Source organism: Penaeus chinensis, chromosome 35, assembly GCF_019202785.1.
Source record: "Penaeus chinensis breed Huanghai No. 1 chromosome 35, ASM1920278v2, whole genome shotgun sequence".
In the NCBI taxonomy this organism is placed as follows: domain Eukaryota; kingdom Metazoa; phylum Arthropoda; class Malacostraca; order Decapoda; family Penaeidae; genus Penaeus; species Penaeus chinensis.
The window spans coordinates 15050280-15062419 of NC_061853.1; the positions used below are offsets into that span (position 1 = coordinate 15050280).

Sequence of the window (12140 nt, forward strand, 5' to 3'; positions counted from 1 at the left end):
TTCGACAGATAGCGTTAAGCATAGAGTTCCATGGTGGACACCAGATTGCCGCAGGGCGCTGTGCCGACGCAATAAGGCCTACAGGCTTTTAAAAAATAACATAAATTAAAACTTTTGCAATTACAAACAAGCAAGAGCTAGGGCTCGTAGAGTAATTAAACAAGCAAAAAGAGACTCCTGGCGGAGCTTTGTCTCTACAATTAACAGTAATACCAAAATATCAGAGGTTTGGTCCACTATCAATAAAATCAAAAAGAAAAAAACATCTTTCAAAATGAATAACTTCATCCACGGGGTTACTCATTTCGACTCACCTAGAGACATTGCTAATGCACTCGCCAGGAGGTTCTCTCATACAAGCAGCTCAGCAAATTACCATCCCGCATTCCTACCCATCAAGGAAGCGGCTGAGCTGCAACCTATTCACTTTGCCACAGGAGATGACTTTGAATACAATAAAGATCTTACAATAGATGAGCTTGTCCGAGCCCTAGAAGCCTGTAGAGCAGGGGTGGGCAAACAACGGCCTGCGAGCCACATACGGCCCGTTTGCTTTTTTTATCCGGCCTCCCAAAGATTGGTAGGGAATTGATCAAATCAAATATCATAATTGTGACAACATTCATTTGAATGCGGCACCGTAACACCTGGCGTTCCACCAGGTGGCACATTAGGCGCAGTGATACATTTACTTGATTTTGCAGAGTTCTGAACCCATCTGCAGCAATGAGTGGGCCAAAGAAAAGAAAAGTCGACAGTGAAGTCCGGTCAAATGCTGTATGTCTTATTTGTCAAGAAACCGTTGCGGTTTTTAAGGAATCCAACATCAGCCGTCACTTTTCCACCATGCATGCTAATTATGCTAACAACCAGTCAACGAAAGAAAAGACAGCTACTGCACAGAGATTGGCAGCTAGTTTGCAGGCTCAGCAAAACACCTTTACCCGAAAAACTGCCATCCAAGAATCAAGCACAAAGGCAAGTTATTTACTGGCATTAAAATGAGGTAACACCAGTAAGCCTTTCTCCGAAGGTGAGTTTCTCAAAGAGTGCATGGTAGAGATAGCAGCTATTTTGTGTCCTGAGAGCAAGAACAAATTTGAAAAAATAAGCTTATCACGCAGGACAGTGACTCGCCGTGTTGAGCTAATTGAAGAAGATTTAGCTAGCAAGCTAAACAAACAAGCGGAGTCATTTACATTATATTCCTTGGCACTGGACGAAAGTAACGACATAAGGGACAACGCTCAGCTTTTAATCTTTATCAGAGGGATTAATGACAATTTTGAGATAACGGAGGAGTTTTGGGCCATGGAATCCTTGAAGAGGAAAACGAGGGGAGAGGATTTGTATAACAGCGTGTCGGCGGCAATGGAAAGGCACAAGCTACCTTGGAGTACGCTCGCCAATGTTACCACAGATGGATCGCCAAATCTGACTGGAAAAAACGTCAGATTGCTGAAAAGAATCCAGGACCGTGTGAAAGAGGACAACCCTGAGCAGGAAGTAATTTTCTTACACTGCATAATCCACCAGGAAGCACTGTGTAAATATGTATTGCAACTTGACCACACAGTGAAGCCAGTTGTAAAACTCGTAAACTTTATTCGAGCGAGGGGACTTCAGCATCGTCAGTTTATTACGTTTCTTGAAGAAACTGACACCGATCACCAAGACTTGCCTTACCTCTCCAATGTCCGCTGGTTAAGTTTGGGGAAAGTGTGTCAACGAGTATGGGAGCTCAAACAAGAGATTATCTCATTTTTGGAGCTACTTGAGAAAGCCGACGATTTTCCTGAGCTGAGTGACACAGATTGGCTTTGTGATTTAGCTTTTGCTGTGGATATACTGACACACATGAATGAGCTGAACGTATAGCTACAAGGGAAAGATCAGTTTGTCCATGATATGTACACAAACGTCAGAGCCTTCAAAACCAAGCTTGCCTTATTCTCAAAGCAAATGTCAAACAAGTCATTTGCTCATTTCCCCACACTGGCGACACTGAAAAAAGCCCCTCGAAATATGAAAAAATATAGGAAATCACTGGATGACCTGGGTGGAGAATTCTGCCGTCGGTTCTCTGATTTTGGAAAAAGTCACTTCAGCTTGTTTCGTGTCCCTTCACACAAGATCCTGAAACAGTGCCAGAAGATGTGACGCTGTTATTAAGGAGAAGTTCAACTCTCTTAAACTGGATGAGTTTTATGATTCATTAAGTGCAGCCAAATTTCCAAACATCCAGATGATGGCACAGAGGATGCTGGTGTTGTTTGGCTCTACATATATATGTGAACAGACTTTTAGTATGATGAACATCAACAAAGCACCCGAAAGATCCCAGTTGAGTGATGAACACCTTAGATCTGTTCTGAGAATTGCCACAACAAAACTGACACTGGACTTTGATGCACTGGCAAAAAAGGGTGATTAACTACACTGTTCCCACTAAAAGTTAATGTAAGTACTGATCCTGCCCGTGTGTCAATTGTTTTAAGTCAATGTGGCCCCTGAGCCAAAAAGTTTGCCCACCCCTGCTGTAGAGGAACATCCCCAGGCCCCGATGAGATTCGATATGAGATGATAAAGCATCTTAATCATGATGACATGATTAAGTTGCTAGAAGTGTACAATGGAATTTGGAAAAGCCATACTTTTCCAAACTCATGGCACTTCGCCCACATCATTCCCATATTGAAAGGAGGGGGTAATCCCAGATCTGCCATCTACCGACCAGTTGCGTCATGTAACGAATTGTTAACAGAAGGCTATTGCATTTTTTAAATTCCAGAAATTTGCTAGTTGACGAGCAGTGCGGTTTCCGAAAGGGACGCCAAACTTTCGATCAACTAGTAAAGCTGGATAGTCATATTCAAGAGGTAATTGCCAAAAAAAAAAAAAAAAAAAAAAAAAAAAAAAAATTGATATCAGTATTTTTAGATATAGAAAAATCCTACGACATGACATGGCGATATGGCTTACTCAGAAAACTATGCTTTTGGATTACGTGGAAACTTGCCTTTTATTCAAAATTTCATTTCTGACAGAACTTTTTCTGTCAAATTGTTTTCTGACAATGTCACTTTTTTGGACAGGCAAACGGGGTCCCACAAGGAAGTGTCTTGTCACCAACATTATTTTTATGCATGATAAATGACATTAGCTCTTTGGAATCATCCAACTGGCATTGGATTTGATTCATAATTAGGGCCTCCAGTGGGGTTTTAAGTTTTCAACAAGAGAGAGTATTGGGGTAATTTTTTTCACATAGGAAGCCGAACATCAGGCTAACTCTAGACAACCACCTACTCTTTAAAACTAGACTCAATTTGAAAGACCACATTGGTCAAATGAAGAATAAATGTCAAAGAATAAATGTGTATGGCTCGGCATCAAAAACAAGTTTGAAAGGTTTGGATGCAGTGCAGAATGCTTGTTTACGTGTGTCTTGGAGCCCTGAAATGTACTCGGATCGAGCGTCTTGAGGTGGAGTCAGGAATACCTCCCCTCCGACTCAGACGCGGCCAGTTAGCACTGACCTATGCCGCAAAGGTGGGTCGAGACCCGAGCCACCCTAATGGCAATAGAGGTACTAGGCCCTTTGCCACGCGACTCCACGATCTCGTCGTGAAAGTCGGTATAGATCTCTCTACCATTGATACCCTGGTTCAGTCAAACATAGGGCCATGGGAAACCCCCAATTTTTCTATCGGCCAAAGCCATGGCCATTTTTAGTGGTTTCTAAGGATTTAATAGCTATTCTATCGTGGGTCGTCGACAGTGCAAAATCAATAGCTTTGTCAAAGGCAAAAAGTTCAGAAATAAAGATCGATGTATGATTCGGCAGTCTGAACTTTAGTTCACATTCAGTCGACCATACACCCGCACCCACACACTCATCTGTCTTGGAGCCGTCGGTATATATGTGAAAAAAGGGAGATGTTTAACAAGGATCTCTCTGAACCTCTGGCGAACCTCCACCTCCGGCGCCATGGCATTGGCTGAGATCCTTGAGATCATTGTTATATATCTCCCTTTTTTTCATATATATGACGAACGCTCCAAGACAGATGAGTGTGTGGGTGCAGGTGTATGGTCGACTGAATGTCAACTAAAGTTCAGATTCAAAGTTGACGATCCATGCAATGCCCAGACCAAGGCAGTCACTTTGAAACCATACGTAGCTTCTGGTGGCAAAAGAAAATCGAAGGCACAGGATGAGTCTGGCACACCTGCTGCCAAAATGGACAAGACTGAGAAACCATCAGCCACAAACATGTCTGTCCACCAAATTTTCCAGCAGATGGACTCTCGTGCTGGCCTCTCCAGGCCTGCAGCCAAGCAGGCCAAGTTCCCCTCAGACATCCTCCCTGACCAAGATGGGAGCACAAGATGAACTAGCCGAATCAGCTGCTGCTCCCATGACCAAAGCCCAAAGCCGAAAGGGCGGACCGAGGGAGAGTCTTGACCCCCTAGGCGTTTCCTACAGTTCAAGGTATCCTCTAAACCTGAAGGCTTCGACAGTGCCTACTAACTGGTCAGATCATTGGAGATGCAGAGAAAAATCCGGTTGTCAATCTGGGTTGCCAGGGACCAGGGTATGATTATTGCACCCAAAGACCAAGCTACACCGAATTTCCTGCAGGAAACAAAGGAGCTTAAAGATGGGAGGAAAGTGTGTGTCTCACCACTGAATCCCAACAATAGGAGAGTCAAGATGGTGCTACTTGGCTTCTCAGTTTCGTATGGGGAACTGATCACATCACACCCTCAGATCGTGGAGGCTTCCCGAATGTCGAAAGGGAAGACTCCAACCAGGCAAGTCCTGGTGACCCTGACAGGAGCCCCAACCACTACCCTTGATCTGGGTAATTGTGCCTAAGCCAAGCCTAAATGTGGTGTCTGCAGCAAGGCACAACACCGAGGTGCGTCTTAAGGCATACAAGGAAGAACAAAGGGACACAACAGCTAAATGTTCCAACTGTGCCAAGAAGCCCTCAGCCCTTTGTCAGGCTGAAGGCCTGACAAAGGGAGGGGCTCCTACCTGCCTATTCATTCCTAAACGAAAAACTAGAGAGGCAGTCATCAGATAGTCTGATACCAGTCCCTAGCAAAAAGAATAGCAACTCTCTGCTCACCGTAAGGCAGGCACGCTAAGGCCCCCCAGACACACCCTCCCCTGCGGGAGGTAAAGGTCTGCCCACGTCCGAGCACGCGCCCGAAGATGGGGTCCAATTAACCAGAAGGTGCGCAGAGAGTTATCCTAATGCCGAATTTTCCATAAAGGAAAGAATAGGTTAGAGGGCACGAAGCTAAATGCAAGCAAATAGCATCGCGGCAGCAACGAGGATTGGACGCCGAAGCGGCGCGGTAATGCATAAGCGTCGAGCCCGAATTTACCGGAGGGGGGGGGGGGGGGGGGAGTTCAGTATATCTCTTTAAGTCGCCCCGGCAAAAAATTCCGAGACCGAGGGGTTTCGGTAACCTTCTTCGCATTGTTCAGCTTGGCGTCACCCGCTGCGCCCCGTCGACCTCCCTTCCTGGTACGATCCTCCCGACGCTCTGAATTAGCCGCGTAAGGCTAATTCACTGTAGGGAGAGAAGAGAGGAGTGTCCTTCCTTGCCGGATCCTATGGCTGGAATGCTGGAATGTTTCATTTCATCTTTATTACATGGTCCTTAGTGACGATCCCAACGACGGTGAAGCGCTCTCAGTCGTATCTCCGTCCTGCAAGAAGAGATAGCTGCTACTAGGAACAACGCCAGCAATCGACGCGGGAAAAACATTCGCGGTAGGTCACATCAATGTATCACAGGCTTCCCATTTAATACCCTGGGAACCAACCCTCATATGTCTACCCCACTCATGCTTTGGGTGTTCACCCACCTTTGCCTGCCAGCACCCGCCAAGTTTTGAGTGGCTGAGATGAAATTGCGGTGTTCTATGGTGAGACACCTGCCTCGTAAGCACTACAGAGAAACCAGGAAGTGGAAGTTTGGATTTCACGCTGCCAGCCGCCGATGAAGCTTTTGATACGGATGGCAAGGGGTAGAGCATGAGGTTACGCACAGATGGTACTGCTTGGACAAAAGTTCCAGAGCATAATGTACAGGCAAGATTTCAAAGCATAGTTGAGGGCTAAATTCAGGGGTGTACTTAGATCGCATTACTGTGTGATCACGGTATGTAGTCAAGAAATCGTTCATTAATCAAGTATATAACTATTTTTCTCGTTATTGGAGAGTTATATTGTTTCAACTGCCACAAATTTACCGCGTTCGTGATTTTTTCGTTATCAGGAATATTATTTAATTTATTTCTATTCTTTTCGCGCGTTTCCCGTCCCGACCTGACCTGATCTCGTTCTCTCTTTCTTCCGGTCGGTCGACATGTGAAATGGCTTGAGAGACAGCCCGCTGTTCCCAGTAACTGGTGGTTATAATTGTTTGCACCATAGTAATACGCGTACCACCGTTACATTGCGCAATGATAACAACGCTCTATCGGCGCTAGGGCCGAGCTTGTAACACGATTTTACATATTAGTTATGAGGCTGTCACGTTACCACTGTACTAGCCCGGAGGCTATATATTAGTTGAGTATAGCTTTAGAATCTTTCCCATATAATGTACAGGGATGCCCGGGGTTGCGTATATGCCTAATAGATCTGCGCTCCTACGTAATAATAGTAGATACAGGTATAACCGAATTATTCGTACGATCGGCAACTTTTGAGTCGGGTGACCTGAAGTATGTCCATTAAAAATGTAGGAGTAGAGTTAAAGCTAGAATCGTTATTCGCTTATTAATCACACCCTTCTCACCCTCTAGAAGTCGCTGGCATGTTTTGGGTAAATCTCAAGCGAATGCGTGATTCGTGATAAATATCCGTAGGGCATGTCGCGAGCGCCCACTACAGTTTCGCAAAAAAAGAGTGTATTATTTATAATTTTTCCCGGCTCGTTCGCTTAGTACGGTATTTTTGGGTATAGACCCCCGTCGATGGAGTCTGACATGCGCAGCTAGACATGGCTACCTCGGGAGATTTGCTGACCCTGAGATTTGCTTGCGAGAAAGCTTGCGAATATTTTTTCTCGTCACCGTTCATTAGTGCGTCATTCTGTCGCATATCATTCAATGTTGAATTCAATGTGGTAGTTGAAATAATTTCGTAGTAATTCCATCGCTAGTTATTGCATTATTGTTCAAATTAACGTTTATCTTCATGTTAGTCATACACTCCACTTTGTGCGACGTCATTCTCAATATAATTTCTCATTCACGTTCCCTGTCGCCACACACGCACACTCACTCACTCATCTACACAGGACAACTGAAACCTTTCATTAACTTAACAGGTTTTGTTGCTGTCGTAGACCTAAAGATCCAAGATGTTTCTCTTTTGCCCACGAATTTGTCAGTCGTGACGTCGTGACTAGTACATGATTTCTTATTTTACATACATTCTTCTCTGTGTTACGACAATTGGTTCAAGTAAATCCTTGCGGATTGCCGTTGTTGTTTCCATTATCTACTCTCATATCTATCAGAGACGGTTGGTAGTTCAAGCCAGGTCCTTGCGGATAACTACTGATGCCTCCCTCTCCTAGTTTATTTTTTTAACTTGGTGAAATAAGACGTAAAGTGATAAAAGACGAAAATAACGTAAAATCGAACATTAAAAACTGTGATTTAATATAAGTAACCAGCATCACGCTTAACACCTCCTTTTCTCTGTTGCATTTCTTTTCCATTTCTATCTTGGCTCTTACGTGTGTAATCTGGTTCACCGATATCCGACATGGCACCGAAGGAGGACCCTGCTGCAGAAACGGTCACCTTAGGATGCTGTGGGAAGGTCGTCACCGGAAGAGCACCAGAAGTCTACGGACCAAGATGTCCGTCAGAGCAGGTATTAAGCCTCCCCAGGACATGGAAGGGTGCCGCCTGCCCGTAGATCCAGCAAAGGACTAGGAACTCGCCAGCGCAGATACCAGTCGCCCCATGATGCTGTGGACAGGCGCCGCTTGAGGGCAGGACCACGCGACCCCACGCCCAGCGCTTACCCTAAGACTCGTCTCGTGTGTTCCCATCACTGTGTTGTACTCTTCCGTAATAAAGAGTCAAGTTGTTATAAACAACTATTACCACCCTGCTAGCCACGATATATTTCACACACACATACACACACACACACACACACACACACACACACACACACACACACACACACACACACACACACACACACACACACACACACACACACACACAAACACACACACACACACACACACAGATATATATATATATATATATATATATCTGTGGAAAGAATAGGTTAGACTCTCTCTCTCTCTCTCTCTCTCTCTCTCTCTCTCTATATATATATATATATATATATATATATATAGAGAGAGAGAGAGAGAGAGAGAGAGAGAGAGAGAGAGAGAGAGCGAGAGAGAGAGAGAGAGAGAGAGAGAGAGAGAGAGAGAGAGAGAGAGAGAGAGAGAGAGAGAGAGAGAGAGAGAGAGAGAGAGAGAGAGAGAGAGAGAGAGAGAGAGAGAGAGAGAGAGAGGAGAGAGAGAGGAGGAGAGAGAGAGGAGGAGAGAGGGAGAGAGGGAGAGAGGGAGAGAGGGGGAGGGAGAGGGGGAGGGTGGGAGAGAGATAGAGAGATAGAGATAGAGATAGAGAGAGAGGGGGAGGGAAAGAGAGAGAGAGAGAGAGAGAGAGAGAAAGAGAAAGAGAACGAGAACGAGAACGAGAACGAGAACGAGAAAGAGAAAGAGAAAGAGAGAGCGAGAGCGAGAGCGAGATAGCGAGAGAGCGAGAGATATAGAGAGATATAGAGAGATATAGAGAGATAGAGAGTGATTGAGAGAGATAGAGAGAGATAGAGAGAGATAGATAGAGATAGAGAGAGAGGGGGGAGGGAAGGAGGGAGAGGGAGAGACAGAGAGTGAGAGGGAGACAGAGGAATAGAGAGAGTGAGGGTGAGAGGGAGACGGAGCAAGAAAGAGAGAGAGAGAGAGAGAGAGAGAGAGAGAGAGAGAGAGAGAGAGAGAGAGAGAGAGAGAGAGAGAGAGAGAGAGATAAAAGAGAGAGAGTCTCAGAGTGTTCAGAAGCTTTTATTGTCACGCCCTCCTACTAACAGGGGTGACCAATGAGGCGGTACTGCCGCCGCACTGACCTAAGCCACGCCCACTGCGCTCATGACCTCCGGCGTAACCTCGAGTCACGCTCCCGCTAGGACGCGGCCTCCCTCGGGGGCAACCCTCCAGGGCCCCCAACTTACCGGGCCTATTCACAAGCCGGCTACGCTACCGACACCCTACATTACCTGTAATAAACGTAACACCAGGCCGTGAGTTTCCGTCAACCAAAACCCTGACATATTGGTGGACAGTAGTAACAACAAGCACCTCACAAAATGTTGCCAGCGGTGAATGTCGCTTCTTTCAAGCTTGCGACACCAACTCCAAGCCTCCTACAAGAACCAGCCCTTCTCTCCGAGAACAAAACTGTAAGTACGGCATGGGCAATTCTCTTCCTTTCTTATTCCTTCCTGTGTGCACGCCGTCATGTTTCCAACAAGTGCAGTGATTTTCCCTAAACATCTTAACAAGTGTCCGTGCTTGTGCATCTTTTTGTATTATCTACCATGTTTCTTCGAATTTCCTCATTTCATTTGCGAGAGTAATTATCTTAGGCGTGTTTTTCTATATAACTCGGTCATGCTAAACTAAAGCATAGAGTCGTGAATATTACTTATCTTTCATTATGTGGGTATATTAATTACTTTTTCTACGAGTTTTATATGCCCACGTGGGTACAGTATGAAAATGTTGCCATATTCTAGGCGTACTTTCCTTTTTATCAATTATTATTTTTCCGGCGTTATATTGACGCAAATTTCGTCATTTATTATTGTTAAATGTATTTATTTCGGCTCGCGTTAACAATGCATAAGTGAGTTTATTTATAGAATTACTTTAATATTGGCGGGATCACCCACAAACCAGCATTTTTTTATTTCTCCAGACCTCCCCACTTATCCTTGTTCCCAACTCTCCCCCTCTCCTTCCACACTTCCCCTCCCTCTCTACCTATTTTCAATAATTTTGTTGAGTCACTTACGTATTAATATTCTAGTGTTGTGATATTTGTTTAAAAAATCATATTTATTTAAACAAATACATAATGGTTAATGGTTAAAAGCAAAATAAATGTGCTAGACATCTAAGATCATGTAGCACTATAGTAAATGGTAGTGAAGGGTGGTTGAGTTAGTGATTAGTTGTCAAAGTTGGGCAAAGGAATTGACGAGTAAATGGGTTAAGGTTGGGTAAGGTAATGTATAGGGGTTAGATCAAGTGAAGGATGTATATGCATTTGAGGAATGAAAACAGGTTGTCAAAGCAGAAAGTGTGAGAAGTTGTGGGAGGGATCACGAAAATCGGTCCCATTTGGCTGGGCTAAATAGATTATTTAAGAATTTTGTAGAGATGGGGGTAGTAGAAGGACGGGGGCATGTGGAAGAGGGAGTAGTGTTGAGGGGCGTAGTGTTATGGGGAGGTGGACAATAAGGTTGTAAGATAGTAATAAGGGAGAATGGGGTAGTTGATGAAGAAGGTTGTGGGGGTATAGTTGTTGAAGTTGAGCATGTTGGGAGTAGAAATGTCTCCTGGGGTGTTGATTAGGGTGGATACTGTACTAGTCGGCATTGAGGAGGGGGTATTAGTTGTAGTGTTCAGAGCCGTGGTCAAAGGAGAGCTTGGGGTCAGGGAATCGGGCTAGTTTGAATTGGTGGAGCTATTTGATGAAGAGGCAATTGCCTCTAATAATGGTATGGTTAATGGTTAATGGTTATTCATTGTTGGCCATGAAAAGCCTGGAGTATGTTGGGGAGAGAAACGGTCCAACCCTCAGGGTCACTTGAGGGGTAAGGGCTAGACAATTAAAGCAGGGGAATACCGTGCCCATGGCTCCCTCAGGCCGTTCAGGACTGGCACAAAGTCAGTCTTTCATCCTTTCAGCACGGCTCTCACACCTTAGGAAGTGGATAGTAGAAGGGGTTGGTGAAGGGACAGAAAGGAAAAAGTAGGAGGGGGAAAAAAAGACCATGCAAAATTTGTTGAGTCGAGGTTGGGGAGTTCCCCAGCATTGGGTCCCAGTCTCCGCCTCCTAAGCCCCCCCACGACAACAACGGGCAAGGGATTGGGGGGGAAACAAATACATAAATATAAGCGAGTTATATATATATATATATATATATATTTTTTTTTTTTTTTTTTTTTTTTTTTTAAGTGTGATTTTCGTCTGACTTCACACTTGCCTTTCACGACCGTATTTTGACCGCGCGTGACCTGTCTTCCTGACCTTTTTGTCCGTGTGAATCTCAAGTCAATTATCCGACTCGTTATCTTTTCAAACATTTCTAACATTTGAGACCTCGTTTTCTTTTACTTGTCATATATAAATTTATACAAACGACGTATTTTGCTTTATTAGTATTTTCGTATAACAAAAACGTATGTTTTATATGTATAATATTTATTCCATTCTTTATTTCAAATTTTTATTTGAAGTATCTCTTAGTATTAGAGATTATTTTTATTATATCAGCTACTACGCTTTCACATTGTTCGTGATTTTCATCATGATTCATCAATTCACGTGTGAGGGAGGGAGGGTAGGGAGGGTAGGGAGGGTAGGGAGGGTAGGGAGGGTAGGGAGGGTAGGGAGGGTAGGGAGGGTAGGGAGGGTAGGGAGGGGAGGAGAGAGAGAGAGAGAGAGAGAGAGAGAGAGAGAGAGAGAGAGAGAGAGAGAGAGAGAGAGAGAGAGAGAGAGAGAGAGAGAGAGAGAGTGAGTGAGTTGATGTCTGTTTCATTTTACTGCTAAGTTATCCCCTGTGCGCAATGTCGGTGTTACCATCCACTGGTGGCGAGGGATTTGAACGCAGGTCAGCAAGATTGCTAGACGAGATCGCTACCGCTGTAACACACATCACACAAGGGAGGGAGAGGGAGAGAGGGAGAGAGGGAGAGAGGGAGAGGGAGAGGGAGAGGGAGAGGGAGAGGGAGAGGGAGAGGGAGAGGGAGAGGGAGAGGGAGAGGGAGAGGGAGAGGAGAAGGAGAAG

At 44.8% G+C, this 12140-nt stretch overlaps 1 protein-coding gene across 1 annotated transcript; it reads left to right on the forward strand.

Annotated features, from left to right (window-relative positions):
• The first annotated feature begins 1053 nt into the window (after window positions 1-1053).
• Window positions 1054-2160, forward strand: LOC125044083 (general transcription factor II-I repeat domain-containing protein 2A-like). The gene is made up of 2 exons (XM_047640528.1): window positions 1054-1872; window positions 1960-2160. Exons 1-2 carry the CDS (start codon window positions 1054-1056, stop codon window positions 2158-2160), a joined length of 1020 nt encoding a protein of 339 aa, XP_047496484.1.
• The last annotated feature ends 9980 nt before the right edge of the window (window positions 2161-12140 follow it).